Source organism: Stegodyphus dumicola, chromosome 1 (genome assembly GCF_044657685.1).
Source record: "Stegodyphus dumicola isolate Sdum_Otavi_A_Nest chromosome 1, ASM4465768v1".
NCBI classification, from domain to species: domain Eukaryota; kingdom Metazoa; phylum Arthropoda; class Arachnida; order Araneae; family Eresidae; genus Stegodyphus; species Stegodyphus dumicola.
This window is the reverse complement of record NC_140768.1, coordinates 127,429,425-127,450,086: the sequence shown is the minus strand read 5'-3', so window position 1 is coordinate 127,450,086 and position 20,662 is coordinate 127,429,425. Positions and strand designations below refer to the sequence as shown.

At 34.3% G+C, this 20,662-nt stretch overlaps 1 protein-coding gene across 1 annotated transcript in view; it reads right to left on the bottom strand.

Annotated features, from left to right (window-relative positions):
- Positions 1-13,515: 13,515 nt before the first annotated feature.
- The window catches only part of LOC118190509 (uncharacterized), a 29,980-nt gene continuing 22,833 nt past the window's right edge, over positions 13,516-20,662 (bottom strand). Inside the window, exons 2-4 of the mRNA XM_035361227.2 lie at positions 20,359-20,499; positions 18,555-18,761; positions 13,516-13,970 (exon numbers count right to left, since the gene is read on the bottom strand). Of these exons, the coding sequence (XP_035217118.1) occupies positions 13,872-13,970; positions 18,555-18,761; positions 20,359-20,493 (441 nt within the window). The 5' untranslated portion in view covers positions 20,494-20,499 and the 3' untranslated portion in view covers positions 13,516-13,871. The remainder of the gene's footprint in view (positions 13,971-18,554; positions 18,762-20,358; positions 20,500-20,662) is intronic.

Sequence of the window (20,662 nt, the reverse complement as noted above, 5' to 3'; positions counted from 1 at the left end):
ATATTCTCTAAAATAGCTGAACTGTTTGAAATCCACTTCCTTAAGCGAAATCCACCCCTTTTCATCATTTCATTCAACTGCTGAACTAGAACATTCGCTTCCTCTTCACTTTGTGCCCCTGAAAGCAAATCACCAACATAAAAATCACGAAGGGCAATTTTTGATGCTAAAGGAAATCTAACTTGTTCATCTAATGCAAGTTGTTTCATTACTCTAGTAGACAAATACGGCGCACAGGCAGTCCCATATGTAACTGTCACTAATCTAAATGTACTCAAGGGCTCACTAGGACTATCCCTCCAAAGCATTCGTTGCCAATTTGTATCTTCTGGGTGGACACGAATTTGTCTGAACATCTTCTCTACATCGGCACATACTGCAATTTTGTGATTTCTAAACCGTAGAAGAATTGGAAACAGCTCTTGCTGAACTCTTGGCCCAACCATCAAAGTATCATTCAATGAAAGACCCGATGTCGTTTTAGCTGAAGCATCGAAAACAACTCTCAGTTTAGTCGTAGTACTTGATTCCTTTAATACGGCATGATGAGGCATGTAATATGTAGAGTCAATAAGAATCTCTCCCTCAGGCACTCCCTCCATATGTCTCAGCTCAAGGTATTCCCTCATGAAATCCTTATACTGTTCATATATCTGAGGCCTTTTTAGAAGTGAATTTTCTAAAGATTGGAATCTACGCATAGCTAATTGTCTGGAATCTCCAAGCTGAGAAGGCGGAGAGTGAAACGGTAATTTCACAGTATATACCCCACTTTCCTCTCTCGTATATGTAGTTTTGAAATAATCTTCACATGCTCTCTCCGATTTAGTAAGCATGTCAAACGTAGGTACAGCATCCAATTTCCAAAAGTCAGACAGCATCTGATCAGTTTCGACTTGTATATTATTAACATAGATAGTAGGATTAATTTCTGTTGAATTATTCACACTACCTGAAATAATCCATCCTAGTTCAGAACGAGAAGCTACCGGTTTACCTTCTTCGCATTTAATTATTTCTCCCTTTAAAAGAGGTTAGGCAATATCTACGCCTAAAAGTATATCGACAGACCCACTTTTGTAAAATGTTGGATCTGCTAACATTAAATCATTATATTCCTCAACGTACTTCTTATCCAATGTAAAATGCGGCAAAGTTCCAATAATTCTATTGATGATAAATACTGGTGTTTTAAATGACACTTTCGCCGGAAAATGCGGAACGAAGTTTATTTCCGTAATCCCATTAGTTTTCGTATCCAAAGACCCTAAACATGAAATAAAAACTTTGGCATTTCTTCTTGCTAACCCTAGCCTTTGTACACAATCTTCTGAAATCAGGCTTGCTTGACTGCCAGGGTCAAGGAGGGCTCTACACAATTGGTATTCACCCGATGAATCTAACACTTTAATAACAGCCGTACATAATAAAACTTCACACTGAAAGTTAAAGTCTGAAACACAAGATTTAATTACTGGACTAGAACTTGCGATATTCTCCCCTGACCCAGCCGATTGAGCGCGAGGTTCTGGCCCAGGGAAAAATGGCTTAGCCATCACTGATAATCCATTCGAACTGTTCGTAACTCCTTTACGTGCCTTTGGCTCATTTTGAACTCTTTCGAAATGCAGTAGTGTGTGATGATTTTTAAAGCACTTTTTACATTTATGTTTACTTCTACACTCGAAAGCTTTATGGTTTGAAACCAAACAATTAAAACAAACATTATTTCTCTTGACAAAATTAACGCGTTCCTGAACATTCAGATTTAAAAACTTATTACATTTAAAAACTGAATGACCTGCTTTACAATACGTACACTGCGCGCGAATCTCTGAAGCCAATGAAGTTAATTTGTCTTTTGTAACTTGTTTTTTAACACCTTGCGTTTTACCTGCTTGCAAGGTTCTGGCATGAGATTTCAAGAACTAGCAGATTATTAAGTGTTGGTATTTCTTCACTCTTTAATGTTCTTTCCCACCATCCCCTCGTCGAAGAATCCAATTTAAACTGTACTATTAACATTAAAATAGTATCCGCGAATCGCTCCACTTTGAATCCTAGATTTTCAAACGAACATACACACTCTCTTACAGTGTAATATCTGACTAGGAATTTCAGATTGTAAATTTGATAAATACAAGATTTTCTTTAATAACGATGAAAGTAATTCTCTCTTATGTGAAAATCTTTGACACAATAAATGCCACGCTATTTCGAAATTCCTGTCACAAATAGTTAAAGCTTGAACAATCCGCAAAGCATCTCCTTTTAAAGAACCCTTTAAATATTGTAGCTTTTGTGCACCTGATAAACGGTCATTATCTACTATCACCGTTTTAAATAAATCAGAAAATGATAACCATTCTTCAGTACTGCCACTAAATACAGGAAGAGTTAGCTTAGGTAAGCGTATACTCGCTATTTCACAAGATTTAGTTTCCACACTAATGTCTTTAACATTCTTAACTCTGGTTAGCATTAAAATTAACTCATCAACAGTATTTTGTATGACCTGTTGTTCTTCTATAAATACATCAATATCTTTTTCTTCACACACTACAAATATGTTACTAAAAATATCCGAAAGTTCGGTCATTAAGTCATTTAATCTAGATTTAAAAAGTTCTAACTGATCAACATCAGCAGAATCGTAAGTCACGGTAATTTTCTCTTTCAGTTTACTTAACTTAGCTTTAGCTACACGCTTTTTAGTCTTAAGCGTTGTAAATTCCATTATCTAATAAGAAAGATAAAAAAACACACTGACTCACCAAATGTTTTGCGACTCCGTAGATGACGGACCAATTAAACATGTACGTTCCGTTGTTTAAAAATAGTGGACTGTAAATTAACTTGATGTTACTTCAGTATAGAACTCAAAAATCCTCAGACTCCTAACGTTGACCGAAACTTCTTTATTGACTTTCAAATAGTAAGTTAGGCGAAGAGGAACGGCGAAGACCACACAAACTCCGACTTCAGTGGCGGCTTACCAACACAAACTCAGAAGAACCTCCGCTTAGTTGAAAGTCCAGTAATTCACAGCAACCTCAAAGCTCTAAACGCGAGCTTTAAAAACCTAACAAATTTGCGTCTGCGCCGTTCCTCGGTACAAAGAAAGAAATACAATTTGCATAACATCGAACAACCTTCTCATTAATTTTATAGATAACACTGTCCTGTAATTGTTATGTCGAGAATTCCCACTCATTTATCAATCGCAATCTTTTCATTCTTGACAATTTCTTATCACTTTCTTCATTATTGCCAATTTCATTTGCATTGGTTGACTGATGATTGGGGCATTGTCATTGTAGTGGAAGCCTCTGTTATACCAACTTCATTCATCGCTTCTACCATCTTCTCTGCATTTCTTCACAAATTTTATTAATTGAAAAAAAAATTTTTTTTTGCTTTTGTTAACAAAAATGTTCAGATTTGCAGATCATCATGAATGGAATATGGTAATTGACCATAAATTATGTCGTACCCTTTTTTTATACCATATCTGCAAATAGGTCCTCCCATGATCTTGCACAGCCCCACGCAACAGATTTTATGTTAAACTGTTTCAAAATTTCTTGAATGATCTTGCCACTGTCCAGAAAATTTAGGGTAGTTTTAAGAAGGCCACATGCATAACAATCCAATGTCCATCAGCTGAATGATGAATGTGTAAACTAAAAGAAAGAATGAGGCATTATCTTTTACTAAAACTTTTTAAGTGAAGTTTTAACCAAAAAGTTGGCTATAATCAGGACAGTTTTTTTCATCATCTGGTAATATCCAGTTTCATATATTGCCAAACCTCAGGTATGGAATAATTTTCAAATTAATCAGGCATTAATGTTAGTGTAATACATACTTTTTATTTGAAGGATAGATGATGGGGAAAATCTTTACTCCTTTAACTACCTAAGGGTGTGTACTTTTTTTCAGCTATAAAGTTTGACATTTGTGCTTTCCTGCAGCATTTGCAAACATTAAAATTATTAGTCTCAATCTAGAATCTTTGACTTAAAATGATGCTTTTTCTGTCGAGGTCTCCAAGGTATTTTGTATCACATATTGCCAGAAAAAACCGTTTTCATCAGCATTATAAATATGTTTTGGAGATAACATTTTGCTATTAATAAGTTATATGAATTCATCTGCAAATTTTTCTGCTTGCTAAGTACCAGTTGAAGCTTTTTCAACTGAAATGTTATTTGCCTTTTACCATGGCAATTTTTAAATTTGGTTAACCAACCTGTTAAATATGTACTCAGTTTTTTAAGTGCATTTATGTGAATATGTTATATTCAGTTTTTTTAAGATTATTCTTCATGAAATGTTTTGGCTTGAGTTATTAGCAATGAGCCATTATTAGCATGCCTAGTTACTTATTCAATCATCACTTTGTGGCTTTTTCTGTTATTCAATGCAAGTAAGCTGAGAGAATCTATAAAAAATTCCAAAAATTTTGTTTTTCTGTTTTTATTATTATTATTATTATTATTATTATCGCATACTATTGGCTTTTCAGCACTGTACTACTCATATAATTTTGAAACAGATGTACCTTTATTATTATATATGTATTCCACCCTAAGGCACTACATGGAAGGGAGGGATGCCTCCGTGGAGGACTTTCTAAGGAAAACTGGCTCGTATTAACATGTTACACATGGGGAAAACCACGAAAACACCCATGCAGCCAGCTCGCTCGTGGGATTCGAACCTTGGACCGAACTACCAGTGTTCAGGGACTTTACCGCTCCGCCACTGGTGGGCCAGATGTACCTTTATCCTTTTTTTTTTTTACAGCAATTGAACTTTCTGCTTGTTTAACATTGAAACATGCTTAAACTTTGCAAATCTTGCTACAGCTCCAGAGTTAGAAATTCTTTTTGACCTTATTCTTTAGATATTGTTTTGATCTTTTTTACTCATTTGATAAAATTGTTGTAATAATAACAACTTAAGAAATAACAAGCTGGATCAAATTAGAGAGTTAAGAAATAATGCATTTTGTTATGTTAACTGAATTTAAGTTCATTGGAATTTAATTCTTTTTTCCTTTCCCCTCTACTATGCCAACAAAAGAAAAATAGTACTATAAGAAACATTTTGCTCCAAGAAATATGCTTTGGGATTCATTTATTGTTTTGATCAAACAAAAAATAATGCTAACCTCCCATAACCCCTCAAGGACTGAAAATATGGTTGTAACCAACATCAACCAGTGTATTTTCACTGGCCACAGTGTAATTCGGTAGCCAGCAGGTATTTAAAAATAACATCTAGTCTTCATGTTTAGTCAGGTAAGGAACTGTTTTTACAGCTCACTTGCTTTTTCTTGAGTATTACCAAGGCCAACTTATACTCAAGTCCTGCCAGTGTGAAAATATTCTTTTGAGTTTTCGATGGCCTCCGTCAAATTTCTATTGAGCGCAAGACGGCGCTACTTTTCTGCTACACTTTGCGATGTTTACAATGAGCAGAAATGTACCAGAAACAAATATTGTCTTGTTATATGCAAAATTTTGAAACGATTAATCTGTAGTAATCAGAAATTTTGCATTTCTTTGTAATAAATTTTTTTTTATTTAGAAAGAAAGCATGAAATCTTAAGTTATCCTACTTTTGTTTTCATATATAAATGACAGCTACTTGATTCCGATTTTAATTCCTGCTTGCATCTAGATCAGCGGCTCTCAACCTTTTGACTGAAGAGGCATATTTAATAAGCTTGCTTTTTTGCCCAACTTTATATGCATATCTTAATAAAATTTAGTACATACCTCATTCTACTTATATTGTGGGCATGTGTGATGGTTATATTATTTATATTCAGCCTAGTTTTCCAATTTTACACTTGGTATACAGAATTAAATGTTTTCTTAAGTGTATATTGTGATTCTACGAGTTATTATACTACTTTGTTGTGTTTTTGAAACATATTTTATATCTATGCCTGTCTCCTTTCTGTATAACAAACTGAGAAAAGCGTAATGTTTGATTTAATGAATAGCTGTATCAAAAATTTCATTATTTTCATTGGAACAGTTCAAGATTCTCTAACATTGAAAACGTAAATTGCTGCAATACATTTAATTCAATTTCTAATTTTTTAATGTTAACACTAATCAAATCTGAAACACAATTGTAGTCGAAAGAGAAACATACCAGTGTAATATTAAAATTTGGCAAAAAAGAAACTTTAATTTTGAGTTTTATTCAAATCCTGCATCAAATTAAGGTTGCATTTACTCTTCAGAGCTCTAAACCTGCATTATTTAAACTTTTATTTTTTAATATTTCCTAAAAGCAATTATTTGATAATAATTAAAAAAGGGGAAAAAATGCTTCAGTACCTAAAATTAAGTCTTTGTTAGTAACACCTTTTCTGTTATGTATTAGAAACAAATATATAAATTTTAATAATTTATTAATATGTTAACTACGTATTTAATAGGGGCTATTAAATGTTTTCTTTGCACAGGACAACTGATAGGAATATGATGAAAATTTTTTGCTGAAATAGTGTATGTTCTGAACCTATCTGTTAACTTCGTACTAATAAATAATTGAAAAGTAAAACATATATAATTTAAATTACCTTTAAATTAGAATAAATAGCTCTAATAAAGTGCAATTCAAAATAGCATATATCTAGGTCAGGTGTTCTCAACCGGTGGTACGCAAAGAAGCAAAGTATTTTTAACTATTAAATTCAAAAATTAAAACCTCAACATGCTGATTGAGTTTTTTGCTCTAACACTTAAACTTATGCGATCTCAGCTTTGTTCAAGAGTGGTGGTGAAAGTAGTATTTTGTAGTGGTATTATTAAAGATTTTCAATTTTTGTTTAGATGGTACGCGTTAGGCTGCTATCAGACGTCCGTTTGTTTCGGAAAAACCACTGTTTGGAACTTTTTTTTCTGCTTCGTCACAACAGCTAATCCCCACAGAGTAACCCAACTCTGGGGTTAACATGTAAAGGGGAGACTGATTCTCCATTACAAACAAAGCCATTTTACTTCCCAAGCCAGGAAAGAACATTACAAAATCAGATGGATTTCAGCCTATAAGCCTACTCCCCGGTCTAGGCAAAATTCTAGAACTAGTAATACTGAACAGGGTGGTTCCTTACTTAGATACTGTGCCACCCGAACAATTCGGGTTCCGAAAAGGACTTTCGACCACTAAGCAGTTGGTCAGACTGACTGAATTTATTGGAGAAGCTATCCACAATAAACAATGTGTCACCTTACGCATGCTAGACGTGGCGAAAGCTTTCGACTGCGTCCGGCATGAGGGGCTAATTTATAAGTCAATACACTTCAATTTCAGCAGAGAAATCATTCTACTTCTTCGCTCATTTATCACTAAGAGAAAATTTTATGTTAGTTTCGGTAAGGACACCTCTGACAGCAAAAGGATTACTGCCGGCGTCCCGCAAGGATAAATTTAAGGCCCGCTTATCTATTTATTTTACGTGGCGGACTTTCCTAAGGTCCATATCCCTCATAATCACTTTCTCGGCTGCTACGCGGATGATACCGTGCTAGCAGTAAAAGCTATGACAGCCATTCCTAACCTGCAGGATCTCATGTCACAGATACAAACATGGTGCACCAAGTGGTGCATTGTTATAAATGCTTAGAAATCTCAACTGTTAATCGTCCGCAGAAAATTCTCCAGAACTCCTATAAATGCTAGATTAGAGCTTTTTAAAACAGAAGTTCCAATTGTCAAAAAGTATTTGGGCATTACTTTAAATAATAAACTCACCTGGACCGATCACGTTACTAACGTGAAAAGAAAAGCTGTTGGTGTTATGAGACAGCTTGCGCCGTTAATTGGGAAGTACTCGTGCTTAGATCTGCACAAGAAAAGACATATTTATATTGCAATAATTAGGCCTGTATTTACCTACTCCTCGCCAGCTTGTGCTGCCTATACTAGGAAGGATGTGTCAAAATTATAAGTCCTTCAAAGCCGTTACCAATGCCAATTATTATGTCTCGAACGAGACACTGCATAAAGACTTAAAGATTGAATACGTGGACCACTATTTGCAGAGAATGAACACTAATTTCTTCACCAAGGCTCAAAATTGTACAATATTTTAAAGTCTTTGATTACTACGTACTAAAAGAAGATTATAATATTAGGCCCTTCGCCGGGTATCTCACTAGGGATTTAACCTTCCCGACCTAATCTATCTCCTAGGTTCTCTTGATTCTATACTGATACACTTAGGTATTTTCAGTATGTTTTCAAATTTAGACATGTATTAATGTTTGTATATAGTTGTAAATAGCTTGATTTTGTGTGTAGATTAATTTTGTAAATAGCTTGCCAAGTATTTTTGTTATTTGAAATTCCAAAATTTTGACTTGTGCTTGCATTTCAAGTTTCGCGTTACTCATAGCTCATAGAAATTGTCAGACTCGACGCGGCACTCCTCTCCATTGTTCGCCCTCACTTGTAGTTGGGCTACACAAGCCTTGGTGATGCACGGTTATCCCCTTCTCTTTATCTTTGACCTTTCAACCATCCGTTCCGACGTCCTATGCCATCGGCCTCTAATGGCAACTACTCACAGACCCGGATACATCGCGCTTGCGCGATATCCCGGCGATACTGGTACCGACTAGATTAGACCATTACAAACAAGCTGATAGCATTCGAAGCTAAAGCCAGCCAAAATTCTCCCTTTAAATCACTTTATACAGCGACTTTCGGTTAACTTTTTCAAAAAGATTCCTTCGATTGGAAACTCGGTACTAAGGCCACTATAAAGGGCTACATATATAGTAGAGTTACTATCTAGTAGCTCTACCCCGTACTCCACACTCTGCCTATCTATCATTCGGGAATTGCGTCATCACATAAAAGACCCAGAACTACTCTGGAAAGCGCATATAATGTGTTACCATTTCCCAAGAGGCGTTGTTATGGAGACAAGACCCCTCGAAGTTATCACTCTACTCGTTCATTTTTATTTAATATGATTATTAAATATTATTATTTAATACTTTAGTCCAAAGGGATTTATCCCTTAAGGACTATTGTTTACGTTTTGGAATTTTACGTGGATTCACTACAAATGGCGAATTATCACTTTTCAAACTGTTGCCACAAAGTATTATCGCCCTGTGTTATATTTAAAGAAATTAAATAATGAAAAATCTCCATAAATGTATGTATATTTCTCGCAATGTGATAAAACAACGGTACATAGAGCCATCGAATTTTGAATGACGTAATCCTCCTACGAATATGGGCATGTGGAAGACCAAATTTGAAATTTGGAAATTGTTTTATGATCCATTTCCTATTTTGTAAAACTTTAACGAATTTTGGATTAACAAACTCAAGCATTTCAAAGCGAACGATGGCAGCGTTGTGCAGGAAAAACATTTTTATCTCCAGCGCGGGAGTCTCTGTGTCGGAAATTCTAAAGATATGCTCAATTTAAAACTATTTTGCTATATTGCTGTTGAACTGAATTTTATGGTTTAAGTGCGAAGAACGTGATATTTAATAACTAAATGTAACACACAAAATGTTAAAAAATCGCCCCTTTGGACGTAATTTAAAATCTGAAACATTTCAGATTTGCTTTTTATTATGAAATTTATGTTTTATTTAATATTATTAATTTACCATTATCGCTACTGTTATTTACTGGTAAGACAGGCATACAACGATGATGGTTTTGACATGTATACTGTCAAAACTCTCGACTCGACGCTCTTGGGAGTTGTAAAGAATAAGCGGAAAGTGCCGCCGTCATATGGCAAAAAGTGAAAAAAAAAAAAAAAAAAAAAAAGGAGAGAGCTCCAGAAATTTGAAAAAGAGTCAAGAATATGCCGTCAGATAGCAACTTAGCGAGGTGGTAGAAATTAGATTCCGTTCATTTCGAAACATAAATAAATAAGTGTATTACAATAAGATAGATTTTGATAGAATTCCATAAGTTCGCTTGCAAAAGTCGGGAAAAGGCTAGTGCTGCTCGAGTGATGAGTGTGAAGCATTACTCCATAAGCTTTTCGAGAATGTCTAGTATTTTAAAGCAGATTTCTACTTTGTGTTCTGTTTATTTCATATATTTAAATCGCTAGCTATATTTATGGGCATTTCTATGGCATAAAAACAGTCTAGGTTTATCCTTTTCTTCAGTTCACGTGGGTTATTTATTATCTTTTCGAAATAGATTACTAAATTTTGTCGTTTCTCTTCGTTCTGGAGTACGCTTGGGGGGGGGAATTCGGTAAATGGAATTTTCTGTTGATGTGCGAAATATTTCTGCTGGATCTTCGGAGTTCTTTGAAATGTCCTGGTTTGATTTTCATATTCTTCCCATCCACGGTACGTACTGCGTGTTCTTTTCCACAGAACGCACATTTCGGCTTCTCTTCTTTTCCCATTTTACATTGATAAGTGTAATGTCCAAGAGAGCATTTCACGCATTTGGGCGGGTTGTTGCGAATGTTCATGTCAAAGGCAGCAAAAACCCTGCGTTTTGTTGTTTTTTAGTTCGGAATTTTGACACTAAGATACGGAAATTCATGATCAGTTCTAAATTATATATTGTTCTACCTTCAGTACTAAGTTGATTAAATGACAAGATTTTTCGTTAGCTGTTTGACCTTTTGTACTGGGTTATCTTCGGATCGGTTCTTCCTTCATTTTCTCTTCGGCGTAGTATTCGGGATAAGCTTTTAAGTACTACTCTAAGGTTGCATAATGTTGAGTGGGTCATAAATGTATGAAACGGAGTACCTCTTTCCTCTAAAAGTTTTGAAACAATTCGATACTTTTCTGCAGTTTCTGAGTTGTTCCGCTTACGCTTCGATGTTGTCGCCAGTACGATCTGTGATTTTTTCCCGAATTGCTGCCCAATCAGCATTCATATCAGTGATGACCATCGGCGGAATTTTATCCTTTTCTTCGTTTTGATATGCTCTATTTTCTGCTGCTATGTCAGATTTTTGTCTTCTTCATCAGACGACAGGGACTTGTATGGGTTTTCGTCTTCAATTAGAAGTTATTTTAATTTTGGGAGGCTGTTTGATTGGATTTTTTGGGGGCTGATAGACAGATTTTCTTTCTTCTCGGCGAGGGGAGGGGGCGTTGATGACTTAAATTTCCATCTCTCTCTCCTATTTGAAAACTAAAAAAGCTAATTTTCTTTACCGGGAATGTATCGCCTTTTTTTTTTTTTTTTTTTGTCTAATTGTATCAAAAAAGCAAAACACAACACTTTTATCAATGAAAAACTACTAATTATGTAATTAATCTTTGCAGAGAGATCAAAGGAACAGAAAACTCTCCGAAGAATTTATGAAAGTTCGCTGAGAAGTAACCTCAAATCCACTAACCAGCCTTTATTTAACAAGACTAAGTTTCCTAAATCTTCATCTGGATTCCAGAAATTCCCCAATGGAGCAGAATGAGAGCGAAACTCTTTTTTACCGTACAGTTCCAAGAAATCACTCACACATATATTTCCAGGAACAGCCCAATATAGCGCGCGATAGAATGTGCGTGACAGGCCGACGCCCACTCAAATCCACTCGCCGTCTGTTCATCTCCCGCTACAAATTTTGGAGCAAGTGGCAGCAAAATGAACAAGCATCATCAACTAGAGGCAGCGCTAAATTTACATTTTTTCCTTCAGAATATAATTTCTAATTTTTTTTAAATTTTGATTCTAAGTTTTGCTTTTAATTCTTTAATTTAATTCAATTTATTATTTTATTTTCCTGACACAGAAGCCTCTGGCAAAAATGGACACGGAATATTGAAGTGTGCGGATATTAAGCTCAAGGGGCGAAGTACTGCTGCCAAATCCATTGACATTCCTTTTGAGAGTGTTGTTCTCTATACTGTGGAAAAGTGAGTCAGGCAGAAAATTCTATATACGTAGTAGACTATAGATTTTAAGTTAGCTGCAAAATAAGGATCGTAAAATCGAAACTCGACTTCTCGGATCTGAGTGAAAAACGAAATGAAAAGATTCCTTTGACTGCTGATTGATCATTCAGGTCTCACCCAATAGCATATGCTAATAGGGGCAATCTACCGATCTGTATACAGTATCGTAGCGTCTCCCTGCTGTTTCTATGCAAATTGTGGTGAGTATTTTGACTGATAATTGAATGAATATGATTCAAATTTTAAGCTATTCCAGTGTTTAAGTAGATCAGGTTTTGCAATAAACTTTAAATATTTTGAAGCATTATATACATTAAGACAACTTTGTTTTTAATGTTAGATATTACTTAATCAGTTTATCTTACTTGATTTTATATCTGAGGTTTTTGAACCTGTATTATCGTGCTAATATATTTAACATTTTGTTTCTATACACATTATTTCACTATTGCTTTTGTTTTAAATAAATTAAAACTGTTTTGAGTTATACAAATTTTACAGCTTTTGGCTGTAATACCTTATTGTAATTAGAACCATATTCCTACTTCAAAGTTATATTACATTCCTTTACCGAAGCTTAAGGAGTAAAGAGAGCAGATTATATAATTTATTGCTCTTTCCCAAACCCTACTTTTCTGCTTAACAAATTAATTATTTAAATCATTGTTTTATGAGTCTTTAAACAGATTACTTATTAACCTATTTGTTCTTTTAATAACTTTACATTATTAAATGGGCGGGTATTCCAATATATATTTTATTTTCAGTACATTTTACATAAAATATTTAATATAGTTCATTCATCCAATTTTATGTCCCTTATTTATCTTTTTAACCAGAAAATATTTGACTTGCGACAGTTTAGTTTTTTTTTTTTTTAATTATAATGCAAATTACTGCTCCTTAAAATGAGGCAAAAAGCAACCTTAAATTAGTGTAGATACTGAATAAAACCCCATCGACTTAATAATCGAATAAAATTCCATCAACATGTATTTCTCTTTTTGAGGTACAAAATTTTGTTTCAAAGGCGGGAAGAGCGACAATCATATTTATATGGAAATTATTAGGTGGAACAAAACACAGTTATATGGAGTTATAGTCGTTATTTGTATAGAAATCTATATACGTATGGTTGCTGCTTCTCCCACTTTCGCGCCCACCAGCGGCTGAGAGGTAAAGTCGTTGGAACACTGGTAGTTGGACTTGGGTTCGATTGCAGGCGAACGAGCTGGCTGCATGGGCATTTTCGTAATTTTCCCATGTTTAACGTGGGTACCAACTAGTTTCTCTTTTCATTAGCAGGTATCCCTCGTATACTGTGTTGTAATCAAATACAGCCATCTTCGCCGAAATCTTTTATTTCTCAAGAAAAGAATGTATCTAATCGCCGTCAGTATCCACACAGTTTTATTCAAAATTTAAACCAATTTATTGCTGCTTGTTTTCTTAATTTAAAATTTTACTTTGGCATATTTCTCAACAAGTTTGAGTATTGCCACTTAGTTTATTGCAAAATTGTTAAAGGAAATATTCATGTCAATGTTAATATTGTTAAATCACTACAACACAAAATACTGAACACAATTTATTGAGCATCAGTGACATAAGCACATCATCGGGGTGTAATGAATAAAATAACGAATACAGGATTTTAAGATTATAATACAAACTATTAAGATAATAGTACATATACTAGTAAAATGAACCATCAATTATCTTCTGAACGAAAATGCAGTTTCTGCTACCGTAGCTGCAACAGTAAGACAGACAACAATAAAATTTCTAAAGTTCAAAGATATAATTATGTCAAAAACGAATATTATCTTGGTCAAGACTTTTTCTTCTATTTACAAACGAGTATCTCATTTTAAATCAGAAACCTTTAATCGTCTGTAAAGGGAAGAGATCGAACAGTAAATCCGAAGGCAATGTACTTAGCTGCACTCATCATAATTGATAGAGACATATTTATCATTGTGACATGCTGGAGTACTGTTCCTTAGTCGAATACAATTTCCTTTATAAGTTTCCGTCTGTAAGACAGAAAAACAGTATTACCCATGAAAATAATGATACACAACTTTTGATAAATGTAGAAAAGGAAAAGAAAAATGCAGTTGAATCTCAATCTACCATTCCTGCCACGACTTATTTCCTTGTAAGAAGTAAAGAAAATATTGTAATCGGAAAAAATTTAGGATATCATATTTTACCTGAAATATCCATTCTGACCTTTCCGAATCCATTTGGACGATTTTTTTGGGTGACTCCTGTACGTACGCACAGAATAAAGGATTCTTTTTCCCAGAACGGAATGTAAAATAGGCTTGAAAGGAATTCAAAAAAGAATTTGTTTTTTGTTTTGGTGACGTCAGTATGTACGTGTGTATATATCTCTTATAACTCAATGATTATCCTTAGAATGTTAAAATTTTATGTATTGGTATCCTTAGAATGTTAAAATTTTATGTATTGGTATCCTTAGAATGATAAAATTTTATGTATTGGTATGCTATAATATCTAGTTCGTACCTCCCTTTTTTTATTGCAATCGGTATTAACAAACGAAAACACACACATATCTATATTACAGATATGTTTTAAATGACGAAACTATTCATGTTGTGGCAATGTCAAAATAAAAAAATAAAAATTCCGACAAATAACGAAAAATAATATTTAATGTAGTCTTCTAGTTCTCATATTAATATTTTGGGGAAAGTTCGATGTGAGAAAATACAATTATAAGAGGTTTAACTCCCGTACGACGAAATTTCACTGGGATATTTAATTTCAAAATTTGCAGAGGAAATAAGTTCAAATGAAGTGAAGCAAAAAATGTTTATAATTTTATAGGCCGTACAAGAAAGCCATCTAGTGTCTACATCGGATTTTTAGCCCAAAGAGCGTTAGCCCAGAAGGGCTGTTAATTTCGCTTTGGCATTCTGTGTCGATTCACGATAAATGTCGGTTCACTTTTCAAACTGTTGCCACCAAATATTACAGCCCTGTATTATATTTAAAGAAATTAAATAATGAAGAATCTGCATAAATGTATGTACAGGGTGATCAGCGAATAAGCCCTGATTTCAAAATTAAATATCTCTGCAACAAAAAATCGATAGAATTATGTGGTAAACTGTACATTTATTAGCAAAACTGAAAAATGGTGTACAAAAGTTTAGAAAATTTAGTTACGAAAATCGTTAACAGATGGCGCTTTGCACTGAAAACTCTTTCTCTGAAAGGAGTAAAAAAATTAATTAAAAAAATAAAGTGAAGCAGCCTTTGCAATCAAAATACAATTTTTTCGAAATGTTCACCGTTCGAAACAATGAGGTGGCGTAAACAAACAATGAAATTTGACATCACCTCTCGCAGTGCCTCGACGGAAATGGAATCACATGCATCACCAATCAACGATTCAAGCTCATCTAAAGTAGCAGGATTGTTTCGATAGAAAATTTCTGTCTGGGAAAAAAAATCCTTTATTCTGTGCGTACGTACAGGCGTCACCCCAAAAAAATCGTCCAAATGGATTCGGAAAGGTCAGAATGGATATTTCAGGTAAAATATGATATCCTAAATTTTTCCGATTACAATATTTTCTTTACTTCTTACAAGGAAATAAGTCTTGGCAGGAATGGTAGATTGAGATTCAATTGCATTTTCCTTTTCTACATTTATCAAAAGTTGTGTATCATTATTTTCATGCGTCTTTCAATGCGCCCTACAGTCACAAGGACTCAGATCGGGAGAATATGGAGGCCAAGCTATTCCTGTGTCAGTAAATTGAGGATAATCTAATGCAATTACTTTATTCCCAAAGTATTCATGAAGAAATTGAAAAACTTTATTTGTTCGATGTGGTCGAGCTCCATCTTGCAGGAACCAGTCGATACCTGGTCGATCCTCCAACGCTAGTTGAGTGCTGACAAATTGTTCCAAAATTGTAACGTAACATTCAGTAGTTATCGTTTCTCGTACGAAAAAGGGTCCGATAATGCCTCTGGCGCGTACCGCAGCCCATGCCATAACTTTAGGCGAATGCAGTGCTTTTTCTTCACACAAATGAGGATTTTCGGTACCCCAAAATCTCCAGTTTTGTTTTTTAATGATTCCCTTCAAATGAAAATGTGCCTCATCTGTGAACCAAATGCAGCTCACATCAAATCTGTCGTTGTCGATCATTGTTAGAATCTGATTCGCAAAGTCAACCTTTTGTTGCACAGCTTTCATGGGTTATGGCCTGATGACTTTGGATTTTGTATGGAAACAGCCGTAGGCTATTTTTAAATATTTTTTGTGTGCTCGTGTACTTCAAACCTGCCTCTGATGCAGTCCGTCGGATGCTTTTCCTAGGATTTTGCTGAACGAATCTAGAAACTTTGGCTGCATTTTCAGGGGTGACTATAGTTTGCTTAGGCCCAACATTTCCCTTTCGATCATCAGCCACGCTGCCAGTCCATTCGAATTTCGCGAAGAGCATGCGAATGGTTTTCGCATCGGGTCCAACTGGAACATTGAATCGGTTTTGAAAATTGCGACGTGTTGTCCTAGGACTGTGTTCTAATCGGTGAAATTCCAGAACCAAAATGCACGTTGTTCAATGGAATGCATTATTTTGCTTTCTATGCTAGCCTCTTTACTAGCCAACAGTTGTACTGACCACTTTCGATTTCGAAGCACATTTTAAAGGCTATTGATAGGTTATTGCGATTAGAGCGCCATCTGTTAACGTTTTTCATAACTAAATTTTATAACTTTTGTACACCATTTTTACAGTTTTGCTAATAAACGTACAGTTTACAGCATAATTCTATCGATCTTTGTTGTAGAGATATTTAATTTTGATATCAGGGCTTATTCGCTGATCACCCTGTATGTTTCTCGTATTGTGATGAAACAACAGTTCCTAGAGCCATCCAATTTTGAATGACGTTATCCTACTGCGAATATGGTCATCTGGAAGCCCAAATATGAAATTTGGAATTTGTTTTATCATCGATTTCATATTTTGTAAAACTTTAACGAATTTTTGACTAACAAACTCAAGGATTTGAAAGCGAGCAATAGCAACGTCGTACAATAAAAATATTTTTATCTCCAACGCGTGAGACTGTGTATCGGAAGTTTTAAAGATATGCTCAATTTAAAATTATTTTGCGATATTGCTCTTGAACTGAATTTTATGATTTAAGTGCAAAGAATATGATACTTAATAAATGAAGGTAACATACAAAATGTTAAAAAAATGCTCCTTTGGACGTAATTTAAAATCTGAAACCTTTCAGATTTTTTTAAATTATTTTTATTTAGAATATGTATTTTATTTGCAATGTTTAATACTTTCAGAGCTCAAGTGCTTTTCCGCAATCATCTTTTTGCCCTCTCTACAACCTTCAAAAATTATAGTTCGAATGTCCACTGAATTCATTAACATTTTGCTTATACTTTTGTTGGTTAAAGGGAAACATTTTTGTATTTAATATCGAGTGTCTCGCGAATTATGCTTTCTCTTTGTAGAGAAAATGAAATTAAGTTTTAGCTAAAATGTGATTAAATTTTTTTTTCCTTCTTCCCCAAACGCACTAGAAATTAGTATAAGCAACAAATGTAGGTTTTCAAATGATTGGGCTACTCACAGACGTACCGTGAGCATCTCTTGCATTGAATAGTGCAAGATATGTACAATGTCATCCGATTTCAAACATGGTGTGAAAGCCAGAATTTTTTTAAATCAAGGAAACTAAAAGATATTTCATTGATCAAAGGTGCACAAGTTAACTTCCAATCGATTAGTATTTAACTGAGCTTAAATTTATCTTTAAAATTTATCCGAAAACAAAAATTTATCTTTGCACCACGTTTTATTTTGCCTTGTCCTGCTTCTGAGCGGTGAAAAGAGAAATTCAAAACTAGGAAAGGAGTGTTTGTCATATCGGAATATTAAATTCAATTGATGCGTTGGCTGTTGTCAAACAAATGCAACTTACGCAAAACGTTCACTAACTGAATAAATTGCACAGATTTGATCATAAATTCCACAGTTTGTTTTGAATGCTTAATACGGAATCCCTGCATAACTGTGTTCTATAGAGACATTAGGTTATTTTTCGCAGGAGACATGAAAAATGTGTAATCGCCGGGACTCGAACTTGGACCTCTCGAATACGTGCTGAATACCGTTACACCACAAAGGCATGCAGAAAGGAGGGAGAACGTACTTTATAAGTTTGTTTTTCATTTAGCTGTTTCTATGTTCGTTTTCCTCTCAGATTTTTTTTTTTTTTTTTTTCCACTTAGATTTTACTTTTTCCCTTAAATTATTTTAACATTTTCAAAAGTTTAATTCTCTGTTGTTTCAAAACTTTCGGAAATGTAATTAATTATGAAATTTCTTGTCATTCCATGTTTTCGTTTGCTTTTACAATAAATACAATAAAATATTTCCTTACATCAAATATGCTACAAATAAAATAGTTTCTTACATGAAGAATATTGGTTTGAGTTCACAATATGACTGAGGTATTGTTCCTGTAAGTGGTAAAGAATTAAATGGAGTGCAACAGAAATACTTTCTAAAAAGCTTTAGATAAAAATTAATTACTTCATACCACTTGTACATGTATGTGGCATTGAGCTTTCTCTTCTCCAGATCTTCCATTACGTCTTAAAATACCTGACATTTTGAAAGGAAGATTTTCTGATCTTAGAACAACTTTATCAATATCTCCGCTTGCCAGTTTCGAAATATCCAAATTTTCTTCTCTACCTAACAGAACGCCGGGTTCTCTTTCCAGTTCCATTCTTATTGGGTGATTCTGTAAATGAAGACTTCAGTATTAAGGAAAATTTATAATTGGCACTCTGAAAGAAAGCGTAAAGAAAGTAACATTAAACACTTCAAACAGAAGACTTCTTACAGCTGAATAAAAACTTTTTTCATTTGAAAAGGAAAACAATTACTTGAGCTTCCAGACAGTAATATTAATTTCTTGGGAATAATTTTGCTAATGATTTTTGATTCTGGCTGAGTCCCTTCTTTATATTTTTAAGACATGTTCTAGCCTCGTGGTCATGTTCTTGTGGTCATATCTGTCTATGAAGAATACATACAGTGACACTTCTTTGTAAATGTTTGTAAGGTTATTAGGGTTTTTTGAAACAGAGCCCTCGCCGGGACTCTCGAATACGTCTCGAGTATGCTTCCAATTATGCCACGAAGACAAGGGAGAGAATACTTTATAATTATATAATAGAAGATTTCAGTGCTATTAAGTGTAAATTTTCTAAACAATATTTGGGAAGAATAAATGTTTCATGTGATTTCTACTCTTTGATTCATGTTATAAAATCAATCAACCATGGCAATCGGCTAGGATTATCAAGTTTAAAACAATGCTCCATTATTAATATGGATTTCATTCGGTCGGTGACTTGGGTTTCAGGCGAATGAGCGTTTTTAGGTTTCCCCAATGTCTAACATGTATACGAGCCAGTTTTCCTTAGAATGTCCTCCACGGAAACATCTCTCCCCCCTTAAGTAAATAACCGTAGTGGGCTTTGCTTTAATCTCAATAAACCAAACCAAAACAAATAAAAACTTCGGTCAGTGTAATGTAAGGCGATCAGGAGCCAAGGCACAGCTTCTTTCAAGAGTTCTCACTTATATTGCTTCAGTGAAAGTAAAGATTATGAAAAAGGCCTGTGACGATTCTCGGGAAGCCTAAAATTTGAGATTTTAAGACCGGATTTGTGGGCCTAGGCTATAATTAGTACCTGATTTCAATGGTAAATCTGCTAAAAAAATTGTTCGAAACAGTTGATTATCACAAATAGGTGATGTCTGTTACCACTTTTAAAGAACCGATTTGGTGATAAATTTGTCTAATAAAAACGTCTAATTGGTAACGCGCACTTGGATTTATTAATTTTGTAATATTGCCAGTCATACAGCTCAATATATATTTCAGCTTGATTTGGTTTTCAGCTTTTCTTAGTCAGGTAAATATTACGCTGAGAATAAATTGTCATGTACAGCTAAAGCTTAGACTGTTTAGAAGAAAAATAAGGGAGAAGTTAAAGTTAAATAAACTTTAAAACTTCGCTAACCTAAGACTACTGTACTTTATAACTTGTATAAATAACAACAACAAGAAAACGTTGCGATCTTCAAAAATTCAAGAACATTAACATGACATAAAAACATCAGTATTTTAAGTCATCGTAACTGAAACAAAACAGAGAGTACTAGTATTTTAAACATACACGAAATATAATTTAATATAAACTATATCAAGAAAATTTCACATGCTCTTAGTTTCTGCAAAACGGACACTAAATTTTGGAAAAGAAAAAGACTGAAATTTATAGCCTGTTAGGCTGCTTTATTGAAAGCTATTTAATATGCAGGCTTACTTTAGGCATGCCCCAGAAGTTGCTGCTATCATCTGCCTTGCTGAGCATAGCCCGAAGTTGGAAAGGCATATCTGCGCAAACAATAGTAAATGGCAGTAAAACCAATCCTAAGAGACACAATCTTTTCCCAGCCATTTTAATCTGGAAATACAAAATTTAGAGAGCTCAAAATTTAAAATATATGATATACATATATCTTTATGTGTTAAATAATTATTGCATTCCCCACGCCTTCTCTTATGGTGTAAGTGGTTCTCTTGTGGTGGAATATCGCACGAAAATTTTTATGTTTCACGCTTCCTAA